General features: G+C 48.2%; 1 protein-coding gene across 2 annotated transcripts in view; it reads right to left on the bottom strand.

Annotated features, from left to right (window-relative positions):
* Positions 1 to 19,161, bottom strand: part of NCALD (neurocalcin delta) — a 301,872-nt gene that overhangs the window by 51,020 nt on the left and 231,691 nt on the right. For both annotated transcript variants that reach the window (XM_085605156.1, XM_085605157.1), the window contains one exon: positions 15,436 to 15,541. In XM_085605156.1, coding sequence (XP_085461282.1) covers positions 15,436 to 15,541 — 106 coding nt within the window. The remainder of the gene's footprint in view (positions 1 to 15,435; positions 15,542 to 19,161) is intronic.

Raw genomic sequence — 19,161 nt, 5'->3', positions numbered from 1 at the left:
GTGGGGGAGTATAAATAACCGACACCCAAATATGACTCCAGAGCAGGCAAACGCCGTGGCATCAGTACAGCAGGAACATTGCATTAGGCAGTGATGCATCATACAAAAACACACATATTTAAGGGTAACTGTTTTTACAATATTTTATTGTTCTTACTGAGTTTTACCTAGTGAATAATTATTTATTTATCTATTTATTCACTAATGTGTGACAATTATAATGTTTTTATTATCATTATTATTATTTACAATGTCCTTAAATTATTGTTATCTACATATTTATATGGGGAAAGGAATAGTATTGTTCAATATTATATAACAAATGAAATTGAAAGTGGAGCTATGGAATGCACGCTCAAGCTGCACGAAGGCTCTGAGTGATACCATTTAGCAGTATGTTTTCAACACACACACACCCCCCTCTCCCCCCCCCTGCAGAATCTTATAAGAATACTGCAAGTGACTGAGGAGGTCCACGACCTTTAGAGGAATGAGGCCGAAGGTGGAGTTACTTTATAAGGTCCTGGAACTCCGAGGTTATTTGCAATATCCTTTTAAGATACAGCGGGGTGTTTTATTCTTTATAATCCATGGGCACATCATTCTAAAGCTACTATCACTGCTAAAGGAATCACAGTGAGATATCTCAGGTGAAACTGAATAAACAATGTGCACAATAATGGGGCCCATGTGACCTGTATTAGGTAGGTCAAATAAAGAAAGTTGATCACATTTACTGGGATGGGCATTGATCAAACACTGGAACATAAACACACATTTACCAGTATCAAGGCACTTCAAAGAAATGAGATATACTACAGAAGACATAAGACTTCAAATAGTTGAAAGTACAGAGAAGTCTACAAGGGCAGGATATCGAGATAATCCTAACACAACAAGAATGCTGGTGGATCAATAAACTTGAGTCCCAGTAACTTACGGTGTTAAATTCATGTATTAACTTCACTTGTTATATCTTACTTAATATACAGGATGACTCTCCAAGGAAGAGCTCATTATAATGTATAAATCAATGTTAGCGTTTTATATAAGGGCTACTATTAATAGCACAGGATGGCGATATAAACATGTTAACTTTGTCAAGAATAAATTAAGTAGACGTTGTTCTATTTGTTGAGGTAAGATTAAAAGTTGGTAGCAAAACATCAGCTGCCTTATTAATAACATAATTCCATGGTGGCCTGCATGCATTTCTAACAAACACATAAAGACCACAAAGAGAAAAAATAGTACGAATAATGTCCAAATCAAAGCTTGTACTTGGAACAGAAACAGATACACCAACTCATACTGAGTTACATTAAACAAACACGCATATATTATCTATACAAAGGCTCTGAAGAAGCGATTGACCACATGACAGGAGGCATAGCTGGTTAAAACAGCATTTTGAACAATGAAACTAGGAATAAAAAGGCGATGCATGATTTTGACCAGTGTTTGCTTTGTTTAAGGGAAAGGACTAAGCGCTCCACACCACTATCTCGTAACAAGATGGAACTCAAATACAAGGTAACACTTTCTAAGTCGCTTGTTTTTTATTTCAGTGCGTGAGCAGGCTATGAGAAAAAATATATATTTGGAAATTAGGACACATGGGTTTAGATACTCCTAAACTGATTTGGTAAAAAGTAATGCAAGCATAAATACATTAAGCCATGATACAAATGAATAAACTGAGCGATTTGAGAATGACCTGATAAATTGACAATTATTGTGATAAAAGAGAAATAAAATTACAAAATCAGAAGCCGCATCTCTCTTTACAGAATCACAACGAGTGGGGAGACTCCCTGAGTCTGTTAAGGATGCACTAGTAGCTTACCTTCCTAAAACCAAGCTAGAAGGCCCACGGGTTAGTGATTACGGCCCTCTCACCATGCTCAATTTGGATTTTAAAATCCTCAGTAAACTGAAGGCCCAACGCCTGCTCCCACACATGTCCACACTAGTCCACACAGACCAGAATGGCATTATCCGGACGAGAAGCACCTCTTACAATTTACACCGTCTCTACCACATAATATACCATCCTACTATGCGACACATGGGTCTTGGTGATGAGTGGGTAAAATGGGTTCAGCTGCTCTATGAACGGCGTACTGCCAGGTTCAGGAAGGGAAGGGTAGTCCGGATTACGAGTCAATAAAAGACCTACCTGTTCCCGCTGATGCTAGATGTTCCCCACCCAATGGACCTGCCTATAGGTCTTAAATAAAAGACACACAATTGATGGACGGAATGCAGAACAAATCAAAACATTCACCCCAGTCAAGAGATCTGGGTTAAATCCATCATTCTTTTGCTCACCATGCCACCCCAGTTTAGACCTGGCCATATGCAAATCAATCTTGACCCTGTGCCTCATGGGAACAGTCCAGCCCGAACTGCCATGCCAGGTCCTCCCTGGACCGGAAACAAGCATCCTAGGACCGGTTTCGGGGTTTCACCCCTCTTCAGCCAGGATAGCTTGATTCCAGTGGCACAGTGAGCCCAGGACCCACGTCTGGGCATACCTGGCGCACTTGAGGCGAGAAAGCAAAAGACACACAATTGATGGACGGAATGCAGAACAAATCAAAACATTCGCCCCCAGTCAAGATATCCGAGTTAAATCCATCATTCTTTTGCTCACCATGTGTTAGACCTGTCAGCCCTTTGGGTGGTCCCTCCTCATCATTATTTATTTTGTCCCACTTTTGCCTCAAACCCTGTTTGAATTTTTCCTTTTTGGGAACCACCAGACTTTTTCGTGTTGCTACAGATTCAGGGAGCCATTTTAGCTACCCCTGAAACTTCTGTCTGAGGGCCTGAAGCACAAGATGGTGGCCACCTGTGACATCACCAGCATCCACTGGAACCTACCAGCACCTTCCAGAACATTCCAGGAGATTCCAGAACTCTGTGACAGTTGGAGGCCGTTTAGAATGTTGGGAGGATAAGAGAGGCAGTTGGCAGTTGGAGCTGGCAGTTGGCACCTGACTGGTGAAGAGAGAGGAGCACAACAGTGAAGGAGGAAGGAGTGAAGCAGCAGGGGTGGAAACTTGTGCCTGGAGTGGGGTCCATAAACCCACCCTTGATACTTGTCCCTACTGATGGATCCCAGCCTATAGCCCTGTGTGGGAAGAAGACAGAAAAACCCATCCTAAGGACCTGGACAGCAGGAACAGGCCTTAGAACCAAGAAAACAGCAAGATTCTGACCTGAGAACTGGTTTCCCTGGAGTCCGGCGTCGAGTAGCCTGAAGATCTGGAGCCCGAGGTGGAGAAGCGGCGCTGACTGAAGTAGCAGACGTCGTACCCGGAGCCGCCTGAGGTCGTGAGAGGGCGCCGACGGAGGTCGTGAGGAATACCAGAGGTCGAGGAGGAAGTGAACCGAGGTCGAGCGAGCGGCGTCATCGGAGGAGTGAAGTCCGCCCTCCGGAGTCGTCGGAGACCGAGGTAGAGGAGCACCGGAGGTCGGGAGTGAGGATCGCACTCCGGAGTCGCCCGGAACCTGTGAGGAGGAACACCGGAGGTCGGGGGTGAGGATCGCACCCCGGAGTCGCCGGAAGTCGACATCGAGGCCAGACCGGCCGACGTCATCGGAGCCGAGAGCGCCATCGGACCGGAGCCGCCCGAAGTCGACATCGTGAAGAGACTGCCCGACGCCGTCGAATCGGAGGTCGAGATCGAACCGAGGCCACCGACATCGGACCGGAACCGCCTACCGGCGTCGTCAAAGAACTGACATTGTGCCGAGGCCGCCGAGACCGAACCGGAACCGCCTCACGGCGTCGACACGACTCCAGCGGCGTCGGAACATCAGAAAAAGGGCAGTAAGTGGAGTAGGGGGCGCCTAAGGCCCTGTGGAGACCTGAGAGACTGCTCTAAGGGGCTAGGGAGGTGCTGAAACCAACCTGACTGTGCCAGGGGTGAACTGGGACTAACCTAGAGAGGTTGTGTGGAGAGAGAAAGCCAGGGCATTGGTATTCCCCCCCTTTGATCTACCTCAGTTTAGGCCTCAGCCTTGTCCCAGCCAGGGAGTAGCCCCCCCCCTCAAGCCTTCCACAACCCTACAAGCTGTGCCTGGGCCAAATCAGCCCTTAAGAATTGAAGTGTCATCTGATTATATGAGTGTTGCTGTATACTTTTAATTATTTATTGGGGGGTACTGTATTTATTGAGTTTTTACCTATTTATTGCTGCACTATATTTATAGGTCCACAGGACTTGTTGGTGTACAATATTTATTGGTACAGTATTTATTGCCTCAAAGTATTTAATTGTCTGTATATATTGCACTTGTAATTATGCCCTGTTATGTATGATCACCCCTAGTTATTTCATCAAACAGCCAATATTTATTTGACCTGCACTAATTGAAATTTGTATATTGTGATTGACCTATTTATTTTTCCAATCAGCAACTAAGAGAAAAAGATAAAGAAAGAATATTTTCATAATTTTTACGGTGTAGAGTCATTTTTGGAACGGATGCACGCATGGTTATTGTATGGGTATATTGTATGCTTAGCACTGCGCCTGTTTCCTGACCACTCTAGCCAAGCTACCACAGTGTGTCCGGAAGACCACCACCACCCTTTCAGAGTGGGAGTGTGGTTTTCCAACATAAATTGGTGTTCAGCGGTGGGATAGAGCTGTGCCTACATATACTCAACAATAACTGTGGGTAGTCCATAGGCCTACACCGGGAGTTTTCTCAAAGCGGCCTTCCTAATTGTGGGTTTTTGTTTTTTCCAAATTTACTCTGGTGGTGGGAGGAGGTATTATTAAAGGTACCCCCCTGCATTGTTACTGCACAAAACCTGACCTCTAACCTGAGTGGGCGAGATGGAGTTTGTACTAGAAAATCTAGAAACGTACACTGTGGCCCAACTCAGGGAGTTTTGCCAGCGGGAGGGGGTGTACTGTCCCCCAGGAGCAAAGAAGGGTGCACTCCAAACCAGCTTAAGGGCTTGGGGGGAGGCACGCCGAGAAAGCAAGGCTGAGGAGGAAGACAGGGATGGAGAGCCTGACCCCGAGGGGGCTGAGATGTACCAACCTGAGGTGGGGAACCTGTCCGCAGGGCCCAGGACACTTTCTAGGGGGGGCAGCCGTGCCTCTAGCGGGGGCTTGTCTGAAGTGGAGTTAGCAGACCGGAGGGAGAAAAGACAGCTCACATGGGACTTAGCAAAGCTGGAGAAGGAAAAGGAGGAGCAGAGGATGGCCCATGAATTGCGACTGAAAGAAATAGATCTTCAGATTTTGAGAATCGGGGCACAACCTGTTCCTAATGGTGGCAGCCAAAACCAAGAAATCACCAGGGAATCCAAACCCTACCTGCCAAAGGACATAGTAGCTAGCTATGGGGCGGGCGACGATATCGCCAAGTGGCTAGCGGCCTATGAGGTCTCACTGAGGGCCCATGGGGTTCCGGAGAAGTACTGGGGAGGGGGATTGTACAAGTACATGCCTCCAGCTGGTAGGGATGCTTTATTGGCCCTCGAGGAGGATGAGCAGACCCACTACCCCGCCATGAAACTGGCGCTCATCAGAAAGTTTGGACTAACACCTGAAAAGTACAGACAGAAGTTCAGGGGTAGTCACAAACTGGGCACACAGAATTGGGTGGACTTCCTGGACTATGCGAAGAAGGCAATGGAAGGTTGGATTCAGGGCAGTGAAGTGAGGAACTACGAGGAGTTGTTTGACCTAGTACTGAAGGAACACCTGCTCGAGAAATGTTTCCCTGAACTGCGGCAACACCTGGTGGATAGCAAGCTGACCAGTCCCCGGAAGCTTGCTGAGGAGGCGGACATTTGAGCTAGTACCCGGGTGTCCACAAGGGGGACTGGAGGGGATACTCAAAAGGCCGGACAGGGCGCCCCCCAGAAGAAAGAGGGAGGGGAAAAGAAAAAGGAGTTCTCCAAAGGCCCCCAAAATAACTTCCAAGGGAAGGGAACAGGATTCACCTCTAAGGCTAACCCACCCAGAAACCCTAATCCTGGCCAGAGTCAGCAGCCAAGGGTTGTCCATTGCTACGAGTGCGGTGGCGTTGGACACTATAAAGGAGATCCGAAGTGTCAGAAACGATCACCCCCTCCCACTGGAGGAAAGCCCCCCGGAGTAGCTAGTGTAGTGCTCGGGGAGGAGATGCCCTTAACTAAGGGAAGGGAGTGGGCGGGTGTCACTTTAGTGTCCCTGGGAGAACGGGAGATGGTTCCTAAGATCCAGGTGCCCGCAAATACCGCAAAGTATGGGCAGTGGATCACCATCAACGGCCAAAGAGGGGAGGCTCTGAGAGACACAGGAGCCAGTATGACTATGGTGCGTAGTCAACTGGTGTCTCCAGAGCAGGTAATTCCCGATGTACTCCACCCAGCCGCGATGGCTGACGGCAGAACAGGTCACTATCCCGTGGCCGAGGTTCCCTTTGAATGGGGGGGGGTTGCAGGTTCACTTCGAGTTGCCGTAAGCCCTGCCGTGCCAGTCGATTGTCTGCTGGGCAATGACATGGAGCACAACGCTTGGAAGGAGGTGGAATACCGGACTCACACCGAGATGCTGGGTACACCTGACTGGGCCTGTGTTAGCACAAGGTCCGTGACTACCCGAAGAGGGAGTTCATTTCGGCTGGAGCCTGGAACAAAGGCCCAGCCAGCTGCCAGTCAAGGGAAGAACCGAGGACAGGAGGAGCCTGCCTCGGCGTCCCCACCCCGTAGGACGGATAGGCCACCGGAGGTGGTGGACCAGGAGTCTACGGTGGGGGACGTTACCAATCTGGAGGACCTACCCATCCCGGCCGAGTGGCACGTGGAGGGAGGCCCGTCCAGGGAGGAATTCTGCCAGGGCCAGAGGGAGTGCCCTACCCTTGAGGGGCTGAGGCGACAGGCCGAAGCCCAGGCAGCAGGGAACGTTGAAGGGAACTACAGTGTTTACTGGGAGGATGGCCTCCTCTACAGTGAACCCAAGGCACCCCTACATGGATCGTCACGAGCCTTGGTAGTTCCTCAACGTTATCGAGCCTTCCTTCTGGAGTTGGCTCACGAGATACCATTGGCAGGACACCTGGGGCAAGACAAGACCTTCGCCCGTCTTGTCCCACACTTTTATTGGCCTCAGATGAAAGTGTCGTCCGATACCTACTGCCGGACATGTGTGTCTTGCCAAGCCAGTGGGAAAACAGGGGTGAAGCTGAAAGCTCCCCTGGAACCACTTCCTGTCGTTAGCACCCCCTTTGAAAGGGTGGGCATCGACATTGTGGGTCCGTTAGATCCGCCAACATCAGCTGGTCACAGGTTTATCCTGGTCCTGGTGGATCATGCCACACGGTACCCAGAGGCAATACCTCTGAGGACCATAACAGCACCTGTTGTGGCAAGGGCCCTGATGGGAATCTTTACCCGAGTGGGTTTTCCCAAGGAAGTTGTGTCCGACAGGGGGACCAACTTCATGTCAGCGTATATGCGGGCAATGTGGAAGGAGTGTGGAGTGACATACCGGTTCACCACTCCTTACCACCCCCAGACCAATGGTCTGGTGGAGAGGTTTAACAAAACCTTGAAAGGCATGATCAGAAGTCTGCCTGAAAGCCTGCGGAGGAAATGGGACGTCCTCCTACCCTGTTTACTTTTTTCTTACAGGGAAGTGCCACAGAAGGGAGTGGGCTTCAGCCCCTTCGAGCTTCTGTATGGGCACCCTGTACGTGGACCTCTCAACCTGGTGAGAGACGGATGGGAAAGAACTCCCAGAAAGCTCCCCCAGGATGTGGTGAGCTACATGCTGGCCTTCCGGAGCCAAATGGCTAAGTTGTGGAAGCAAGCTTCTGACAACTTGGAAGCCAGCCAAGCAGTAATGAAGGCGTGGTATGACCACAATGCTCACCCGGTGGAGTTGGAGCCTGGCCAGAAGGTGTGGGTGATCGAACCCGGAGAGCTTAGCGCCCTCCAGGATCGCTGGTCAGGACCCTTTGAGGTGTTGGAGAAGAAGGGTAAGGCTACCTACTTGGTGGACCTGAAGACCCCTCGTCAGCCCCTGCGGGTGCTGCATGCCAACCGCCTCAAACCCCACCACGAGAGGCCCGAAGTCATCTTGATGATGGTGACTGACGGAGGAGAGGACGTGGAAAGCGAGCCTCTCCCTGATCTGTTTGCGTCTCAAGAAAAGGATGGGTCGGTGGAGGGAGTGATTCTCTCCCCATCTCTAACTCCTGAACAGCAGTAGGACTGTCGCCAGGTCCTGGGGCAGTACTCTTCGTTGTTCTCCTTTGTCCCGGGTAGGACTCACCTGTGCGTCCATGACGTGGACACAGGAGACAGCCCACCTGTGAAGTCCAAGATCTACCGGATGTCAGACAAGGTGAAGGCCAGCATTCATAGTGAAGTCATTAAGATGCTGGAGCTAGGAGTGATCGAACCTTCTAGCAGCCCCTGGTCCAGTCCGGTGGTACTAGTACCAAAAGCTGCACCACCGGGTGCCCAACCAGAACTGAGGTTCTGTGTGGACTACCGGGGACTGAATTCAGTGACCAAAACTGATGCTCATCCGATCCCTAGGGCGGATGAATTGATTGACCGGCTGGGAGCTGCCCAATATCTAAGTACCTTTGACCTTACTTCAGGGTACTGGCAGATCTCGTTGACTGATGGAGCAAGGGAAAGGTCAGCCTTCTCCACGCCCAATGGCCACTACCAGTTCTGTGTGATGCCCTTTGGGCTCAAGAACGCACCTGCCACGTTTCAGCGCCTGGTAAACCAGATCCTCACCGGAATGGAGAGTTTCTCTGCTGCTTATCTGGATGACATAGCCGTCTTCAGTAACAGCTGGGAGGATCACTTGCGTCACCTGCAAGCTGTGCTCCAGGCCCTGAGACAAGCTGGATTGACGATCAAGGCCAGTAAGTGCCAGATCGGGCAGGGGTCGGTAGTGTACCTTGGACACTTGGTGGGTAGGGGAGCGGTGCAACCCCTCCAGGCGAAGATCGAGGCCATCATGGCCTGGGAACCCCCCAAGACCCAGACTGAGGTCCGAGCATTTTTGGGCCTCACGGGATATTATCGCCGCTTCGTGAAGGGGTACGGTACCATCGTAGCCCCTCTCACGGAGCTCACGTCCAAGAAACAACCTCGACGGGTAGTCTGGACGGAGGCTTGTCAGCAAGCCTTTGAGAAATTGAAGAAAGCCATGTGCGAGGCCCCGGTCTTAAGGGCCCCAGACTTTTCCAAGAAGTTCATTGTCCAGACAGATGCATCAGAACATGGCATTGGGGCAGTGTTATCGCAACTCAACGAAGAGGGTCTGGATCAACCCGTGGTCTTCCTATCCAGGAGACTACTTCCCAGGGAACAGAAGTGGAGTGCAATAGAGCGTGAAGCCTTTGCAGTGGTATGGGCTCTGAAGAAGTTGCGGCCATACCTGTTTGGCTCGCACTTCCTGGTTCAGACCGACCACAGACCCCTTCGTTGGCTGATGCAAATGAAGGGGGAGAATCCCAAGTTGTTGAGGTGGTCTATTTCCCTACAGGGGATGGACTTTCAGGTGGAACATCGGCCTGGAGTGGACCACGCCAATGCAGACGGTCTCTCAAGGTATTTCCGCCTTAGTGATGAGAACTCCCAAGGGGTTGGGTAGCTCTCCCCACTTTCAGCTGGGGGGGACGCGTGTTAGACCTGTCAGCCCTTTGGGTGGTCCCTCCTCATCATTATTTATTTTGTCCCACTTTTGCCTCAAACCCTGTTTGAATTTTTCCTTTTTGGGAACCACCAGACTTTTTCGTGTTGCTACAGATTCAGGGAGCCATTTTAGCTACCCCTGAAACTTCTGTCTGAGGGCCTGAAGCACAAGATGGTGGCCACCTGTGACATCACCAGCATCCACTGGAACCTACCAGCACCTTCCAGAACATTCCAGGAGATTCCAGAACTCTGTGACAGTTGGAGGCCGTTTAGAATGTTGGGAGGATAAGAGAGGCAGTTGGCAGTTGGAGCTGGCAGTTGGCACCTGACTGGTGAAGAGAGAGGAGCACAACAGTGAAGGAGGAAGGAGTGAAGCAGCAGGGGTGGAAACTTGTGCCTGGAGTGGGGTCCATAAACCCACCCTTGATACTTGTCCCTACTGATGGATCCCAGCCTATAGCCCTGTGTGGGAAGAAGACAGAAAAACCCATCCTAAGGACCTGGACAGCAGGAACAGGCCTTAGAACCAAGAAAACAGCAAGATTCTGACCTGAGAACTGGTTTCCCTTGAGTCCGGCGTCGAGTAGCCTGAAGATCTGGAGCCCGAGGTGGCGAAGCGGCGCTGACTGAAGTAGCAGACGTCGTACCCGGAGCCGCCTGAGGTCGTGAGAGGGCGCCGACGGAGGTCGTGAGGAATACCAGAGGTCGAGGAGGAAGTGAACCGAGGTCGAGCGAGCGGCGTCATCGGAGGAGTGAAGTCCGCCCTCCGGAGTCGTCGGAGACCGAGGTAGAGGAGCACCGGAGGTCGGGAGTGAGGATCGCACTCCGGAGTCGCCCGGAACCTGTGAGGAGGAACACCGGAGGTCGGGGGTGAGGATCGCACCCCGGAGTCGCCGGAAGTCGACATCGAGGCCAGACCGGCCGACGTCATCGGAGCCGAGAGCGCCATCGGACCGGAGCCGCCCGAAGTCGACATCGTGAAGAGACTGCCCGACGCCGTCGAATCGGAGGTCGAGATCGAACCGAGGCCACCGACATCGGACCGGAACCGCCTACCGGCGTCGTCAAAGAACTGACATTGTGCCGAGGCCGCCGAGACCGAACCGGAACCGCCTCACGGCGTCGACACGACTCCAGCGGCGTCGGAACATCAGAAAAAGGGCAGTAAGTGGAGTAGGGGGCGCCTAAGGCCCTGTGGAGACCTGAGAGACTGCTCTAAGGGGCTAGGGAGGTGCTGAAACCAACCTGACTGTGCCAGGGGTGAACTGGGACTAACCTAGAGAGGTTGTGTGGAGAGAGAAAGCCAGGGCATTGGTATTCCCCCCCTTTGATCTACCTCAGTTTAGGCCTCAGCCTTGTCCCAGCCAGGGAGTAGCCCCCCCCCCTCAAGCCTTCCACAACCCTACAAGCTGTGCCTGGGCCAAATCAGCCCTTAAGAATTGAAGTGTCATCTGATTATATGAGTGTTGCTGTATACTTTTAATTATTTATTGGGGGGTACTGTATTTATTGAGTTTTTACCTATTTATTGCTGCACTATATTTATAGGTCCACAGGACTTGTTGGTGTACAATATTTATTGGTACAGTATTTATTGCCTCAAAGTATTTAATTGTCTGTATATATTGCACTTGTAATTATGCCCTGTTATGTATGATCACCCCTATTTATTTCATCAAACAGCCAATATTTATTTGACCTGCACTAATTGAAATTTGTATATTGTGATTGACCTATTTATTTTTCCAATCCGCAACTAAGAGAAAAAGATAAAGAAAGAATATTTTCATAATTTTTACGGTGTAGAGTCATTTTTGGAACGGATGCACGCATGGTTATTGTATGGGTATATTGTATGCTTAGCACTGCGCCTGTTTCCTGACCACTCGAGCCAAGCTACCACAGTGTGTCCGGAAGACCACCACCACCCTTTCAGAGTGGGAGTGTGGTTTTCCAACACCATGCCACCCTAGTTTAAACCTGGCCATATGCAAATCAGTCTTGAACATGTGCCTCATGGGAACAGTCCAGCCCGAACTGCCATGCCTGGTCCTCCCTGGACCGGAAACAAGCATCCTAGGAGCGGTTTTGGGGATTCACCCCTCTTCAGCCAGGATAGCTTGATTCCAGTGGCACAGTGAGCCCTTGCGTGCCACTGCATTCAAGCTAGCCTGGCTGAAGAAGGGTAACATACCCTGAAACTGGTCCCAGGATGCCCATGACCAAAATTATTAGACAAATGGATGACTGCCCTGAACAGGGAACTGACAGACGTGGAATGGAAAAAGATACTGGTATATCACAAAAAAAGTCTCCCGAAACACCAGATTCAAATATATACCGTTTAAATACACACACAGGACGTACATAACACCACACAGGATTTGGGTTACATTTGGTAGAGAAACACGCAACTGCCAAAGATGCAACTACAAAGATGCGGATTTTACTCATATGGTATGGAGCTGTACGATAGTAAATGGATTTTGGCGTGAAGTATTAGTACGGACAGGGACAACAGTGGGGCGCACGCTCTAACCCACAATGGAGACCTGTATGCTGGGACTATTCCCTAGACCACCCAAGCGGAAGGTAGGCTACCAATTTGTAGATCTGGCCGTAATCTTAGCTAAAAGGAGAATAGCATTAGAATGGAAATCAGCAACAGGGCCAGCTATAGCAGACTGAAAAAGAGATATGACACACTCGGCAAGAGCGGAGGAATGGGCCTTGGCTAGGGAAGATGCTCGAGGGCTGAGGTGACATACCATGGCGGGTCCCTGGAGACCTAGAGAAAGGTCCTAGAAAATTTAGAAACACCCTGATAGATACCACCATATAGAGGAAGAAGCCGAAACTAGCTCACACTCCGATAACGAGAGTTGCGCAAATCTGTAGGTTAGGAGCAAGAGTCAGACGGAGGTTGACCCCCCCCTGAGTTGCAAAGTCCCCCCTCCCCCAATATATCCCCACTTACCAGGACAGGCGACTATTTCCAAGACTGTGGGCCCGTTTCCCTGCCCTCATGAAATATCACAGACGAAAGATTAAATTGACATACCACACCGCAGAGTTACAGTTATTTGGTTTATTGTTATCTTATTTTGTCTTCATTACTATGGTAGTTTTAAACTCCTTCTGAAGTATCCCCGACTTAAAACGTGCTGCGAGACAAATAGTTATAGGCACTCAGACGCCCTCTCGCTTGATAGCCTGGACTCATACGTGCTGCATACCACACATCAGAGCTTAGACCCCCTCACCTTGACCATAAGCCAACAGTGGACTCTGACTTAGTGATATAACCTAGTAAACTGTATTGATAGGAAAGCAGTACATAGGTATGTGATTCGAGAACCAACAGATGTTACTTTCCAGCTCTGAGAAATGCAGAAAAATGTATTGACTAATTGCAAATGTCTTGCATGCCGAATATGTATTGTTAAATACCTTGATTACATACCCAAATGCCAATAAAAATGTTATCAAAAAAAGAAATCAGAAGCCCCAAATGCCAGTTACCCGAATCCTCTTGGACTAATTGGGATCAATACTGTAATCAAACACAGACATTTATCAATAACTTTTTGCTGTGATATGCAGTTGATATAACTAGAACTGTACATTACTATAAAAAGCAGAAATTCTGTGTCCAGTTAATGAAATAAAATCTCATATGGAACTATAAAAGCAGACATTAGAGATTACACATTACGTGTAATTAATGATAATGAACCATTTTATTACTGTAGTTCTGCTCTGGACTTTGTATTTGGGATCCAACATCAAAATGATTAAGCTCTGATTTAGTTCCTTAATCGTACAAGTCATTCTTCTGGCGTTCACGAGGCTGGGCTACTGCTTCTCAAAAAAGTTTGGTCCTTATTGGTTATATTTTGCAATACCTTCCAATCAAACTTCTAATCACATTGTAAAGATTTCAAAATCCAAATTTTTCTATTTTAATTTTGACTCTCTGAAATGTTTTCCTTCATGGATTAGGACTCTTGACATTAGCACAACACTGCTATTGCATATATACAACAAGGCATTCCATAAAAAACATGGGTATATTAGGACCAAGTCAATGCCAGAGTTGCTGGATAGGCTCGAAAATACATTTGCATGCAGTTATTTGGGGTCGTTTTCTTGAAATTCTTGCATGCACATTACTCTCCAGGGCCTATGTTGACAGTAGATTTTCTGTGCACATTACAGTCTTGAGACTGCTTTCGACAATGGCAACAGCCTTCTTCGTATCCAAGTTCTATCCCAGTGGATCTCTCATTTTGAGAGGCTGAATCTCCACTTTCTACCAACTGTACTGTGCAAAGGGACAATCCATTCACATGTGATTTTGTGCTTCTGCTTTCAACTATGGATTCTTGTATGTGAGTGTGCTGTGGGCTCTAGTTCGTGTCTGGATGTGCAGAAATCTCAAATATAGGGTTCCAGGTGATACTTGTAACTTGAAACTGTTAATGGGCGTACATTTATTAATTTTAAAAGGAGAGAGAGTAAATCTTTTCATCTTATCACATAGTTAAAAAAAAATATACCTACAAATCAGTTTTGTGCTGGTAATTTCTAAGTGGATCCATATCATGGAGAAACATTGTTGGACAAAGCTGTATTTTGAGGACAGAGATAAGGAATGCTGTGACAAAAAATACTAGCATAAAGCTGAAAGCCACTGTAATTTCAAATGCAGATCTCGTCAGAATTAGTAGGACTGTTAGTGAGTTGTTTGACAATTTAGGGGTAATGAGCAGTTATCACAGTCCTAAAATGGTGTGGGGCAGGTATGAATTCTTTTACCAAATTTTCCTGTAGAGGTTTATATAGCGCAAACTTGACCCGAATCCAATCGGGTATCAGAGCGCTTTACATAGCACCAGTTACGTTACATGAGGACACACATTCATTTTTTTGCTAGGCACGGGGAGATTAAGTGATTTGCCCAGAATCACAGGATTTTCTGCGTCATTACCGAGACTCGAACCCAGTTCCCCAGGTCCGAGGTCAAGCGCCCTAGCCGTTAGGGCGCTCTTCCTTGTAACTCTTCTTTCCTACCCTTTGTTCAATTAATGTTATATACATTACCACAAATAGCAACAGACCATGTTCAGGTGGGCGGCTTTTTTTTTCTAAAGGCAAACATTAATTTTCCTTTTTCCGGTCCAAATTCAATCCCAGTTCAATGCTAGTCAGTGGGGAAAATAATTCCCCCGAATTATTTTTCCAAAATCTTCCTCTTTCCAGGAGGTTGGAATGTTATGCAATACAGGAGACTGACAGATCACAATATCTGATTGTTTTTGTTAAGTCTGATTTGATTGAGGCAATATTCAGGGCGACTAAAGTTATGAGATTCTGTGAACCGCAACGTTTTCTGCATCATTATGGATTTGCCACATTAACTATTTCCTGCATGATTTGCAGATTTTACCCCCCAAATATTTTTCTAGCTCAAATGAATCCAGTTACCCAGTGCCAGCAACACGTGTTGCCACACAGTAAAAGGCCCTTTCGCAAACGTCGACTGGTCACCTTTCAATTGTCTATTTCTCTATTTGAGCGTTAAACCGTTCCTGTTACCAAGAGCAAAAAAGACAAAATAATGCATTAACACGGTCACGGTGCCGCATAATTTGACTTTTCTTGACGCCTAATTATTCAACCCTGCTTTATCATTTGATTGTCTCCTGTCGCATAATGCCAGTTGCCCTGACTATATTGCAGTTTGCAAAGGATCGTACCATCTCGATTGGTATCCATTTGACGGAATATTTTTTCTGTTCTTTTTTCTGGCGTGGACTCATCTTCGGGCATTTTCATTACTGAAGAGACCATCTTGTAGATTGCCTGAGGGAACAAAAGAAGATTATTGACAGTGTATGGCTGCTGCACCAGCATGCAACAATTCTATTTTTAAAAGTCTGCGAATTCTGTAAAAATACAAGGAAACTGACGTCTCCCATGACAGGAGTCTACAGTTCCTGCAGTGAAATCACGAATATGTATTGGCATGCTGTCCTCTCATTATAAACTACATTCTTGGAAACTTCACAGAATGAGCTACACATGTATTTAAATGAACAATTTGTTGTCCTTGTACCTTGCCTACTTCATATGCCGTATATGCAATGCTTCATTGGTCCTGACAGACAACTAATGAAAGAAAACTCTAGTGGTCTCTGTCCCGCATAATAGAAGCCCACACAACACTGAGCCCTGCCTGGACAGAAAACAATAAGTAACATTGCACATGCTATCCGATATAGACTAACGTTGCTGGCTAATATCGGATTTTGTATCAGAAGTAACTCTGGGCGCAGTTCGCGAAGTAGCGCTAAGCGTAGATACGGGAAGTGCACTTCGCACTACGCGAGCTACGCGTAGCACTTCGCAAACTGCGTAGTACCCTGTTCGCACTGTGCAAGATGCCGTTTTCAATGATTGCACAGTGCGGACAAGCATCCGGCACTGTGCAATCATTGAAAATGGCATCTTGTACAGTGCGAGCTATAGTTTTCTGCCGCTCGAGTAGATTTTTACTCGAGCGGCAGGTTTCTCAACGCGGACTGGTAGTTTCTCTTCGCGAGCATACGCGACCACACGCAATGAGAAACCTGACCTCCCTGCGTTGAGAATCTCGCCGGGAGGTTTATTTTCCACGCTCGCGATCAGCAACTTGATGTTGCTGATCGCAAACGAGGAAAAAGTCTCGCTGGGATGTCATTTTTGCTTGCTCGCGGTCACCAACTTGACGTTGAGGACCGCGAGAAAGCAAAAAATGACCACTGCACTGCGCTACGCATGTTTGCACTGTGCTACGTGCAATTCGCGTTATGTTATGTTATGTTAATGGGTGACTTGTATAGCGCACGGCTACTCCAAGGAGTGTCCCGGCGCTTTCTGACCCATTACTGAGAAAGGAGAAAAGACAACAGAAACATAACAGAATTACTGATTAAAAAGCCAGGTTTTCAAGGCCTTTCTAAAGGCAAACCGGTTGGGAATGCGACGGAGATCAACAGGAAGGGAGTTCCATAGTTTGGGGGCGAGATATTTAAAGGAACGTCCACCTACTCTGACTTTCCTAATGGGAGGCACCATTGCCAGGCCAAGATTTTCCGACCGGAGAGATCTGGTGGGTTTGTAGAAAGAAAGCCGTTTCTGAATGTAGGAGGCCCCCACCAAATGGAGTGCCTTATGGGCCAGTGTAAGAGCTTTGAATGTGATTCGCTTCTTGATCGGAAGCCAGTGAAGGGAGGAAAGCAACTCAGATGATCTGGCTTGCCGGGGTAGGCCGAAGATGGCTCTTGCCGCAGAATTATGTACAACCTGGAGTTTGTGCAAGAGATAATCCGGCAAACCCAGGTAGAGGACATTTGAATAATCAAGCCTGGAACAGATCAGAGCTTGTACTGTCAGCTTCCTGTGGGCTAAAGGGAGCAAAGGAAGGAATTTACGCATCATTTTAAGCAGACCAAAACAGGTACCCGTGAGACCTGTGATCTGTGTTTTCAAAGCCAGGGTGTTATCGATTTTGACCCCAAGGTTTTTAGCGACCAAAGAGGAAGAAAAAGGGGGGGACATGCAAACCGGCCACCATTCCTGCCAGGGCGGTTGTGCCTGACAGCCGAAGAAGAGCACCTCGGATTTATCAGGGTTGCACTTGAGGCTGCTCAGCTGAAACCAGTTGAAGACAGCCCCAAGGCAACCACGGATGCTCTCCCCGTCAAACTCCATGCCCTTCTTGCAGGTGAAGAGGAGCTGGGTGTCGTCAGCGTATGATATGATCTGGGCACCCATCGACTCCGCCAGTATCGCCAATGGAGTCATGAAGATGTTAAAAAGGGTCGGGCTCAGCACCGACCCTTGTGGGACTCCGACATTCATAGGCGGCACCTCGGCGGAGTACGGGGGGGCCCAGACCACTTGTCGACGACCCGCTAGGTAAGATCTCAGCCAGCTCAACACCGTCCCTCTGAGACCGATCTCGTGAAGTCTTCTCAAGAGGGCCTCATGCGGGACGGTGTCGAAGGCCGCCGACAGATCCAACATCACCAGCATTGCTCTTCCGCCTGAGTCGAGAACTTCCTTAATGGCTTCATTAACTTCCAGAAGAGCGGTCTCAGTGCTCAAGTTGGAGCGGAAGGCAGATTGGGTAGAGTGGAGTAACCCATGGTCTTCAAGGAAGGAAGAAAGCACAGAGTGGACGTGCTTCTCGACGATCTTAGCCAAGCTGGGCAGGAGAGAAATGGGCCTATAGTTGGCATGTATCTCTGGGTCAAGGCCTGGTTTTTTAAGAAGGGGAACGACCATTGCCTTCTTCCAGGCTGGCGGAACAGTGCCGCTGGACAAAGATAGGTTCAAAACAGGAGAAATTAAGGAATTCAGAATCTTGGCAGTCCTGGCTAAAAAGCTCGCCGGGCACGGATCGAGCGGAGAGCCAGATTTAATCCCGAGTAAAAGATCCAGGGAATTAGATTCCAATAAAGGAGGAAACTCCGATAGAATGGGGCAGGAATCAGGAGGTAAAGTCATCAGAATGGAGTCATGCAATGAAGCACTTGGGGCAGCTGGTGGAAAAGATTCTTGAATCAATTTGATTTTCGTATTAAAGAAAATGGCCAGCTCCTTTACCCAAGATTCGGAGAACTTATGCTGGACTATACTAGATTTGGGAGAGATAAACTCTTTAACAATGGTAAAAATGTCTTTACTGGAATTTGACGCAGACTCAATTCTATTTGCAAAATAGTTCTTTTTGGCCTCAAGAATGTCAGAGTGGTAAGATTTAATAGATAGTTTATAGGCAGACTTAGCTTCTTGGTCATATTGCTTCCGCCAAAGTCTTTCGGCTAACTTACAGTTACGCCGTGCCAGAGCAAGTGACTTAGAGAACCAAGGAGCCGAACTGCGCTTGACAGATGAAGAGGGGGTAGAAAGAGGAGCAAGATCATCAAGCCTTTCAACTAACCATTCCTGGAAAGTTTCAAGGTCCCTCTCCAGATGGCCGGATAGAGTACAGGGACATTCGTGAAGCGCTTGAGCAAGATTCTCAAGGGTGATTTTATGCAAAGGTCGTCTGGGGTGCCTAAGGTGGTCTGGGTTAATATGAGATGTAGTGCGAAGTAGCGCAATCTTCGCAAACTAAGCGAGCATAGCGTAGTGCTTTGCCCAGGGTTAATCAGTAGCAAACCAAATGACCCACAGGGATAAGCAGTGTATTCAAATGCAAAATGTGCATGGCGGTGCTAAAGAAATGAAAGCAAGGAAGCCAAGGTGAGCAAGTTCTGGCAAAGCAAATTGGTTGTGCCTTTTAAAAGCAAGTGTGAGCTGTTGGCTTTGCCAATGCTTGTTTCACTTGGCAGCCACAAAACAAATAAGAAATTACAGCTGTGGTGTGCACATGCGCTGTGACATCACAACACTTGTGCATACTATGGTGGTTTATTTGTACAGTTTTATGCAGC

Source organism: Triturus cristatus, chromosome 5_1, assembly GCF_964204655.1.
Source record: "Triturus cristatus chromosome 5_1, aTriCri1.1, whole genome shotgun sequence".
NCBI lineage: Eukaryota > Metazoa > Chordata > Amphibia > Caudata > Salamandridae > Triturus > Triturus cristatus.
This window is presented reverse-complemented; position numbering and strand designations above follow the sequence as displayed.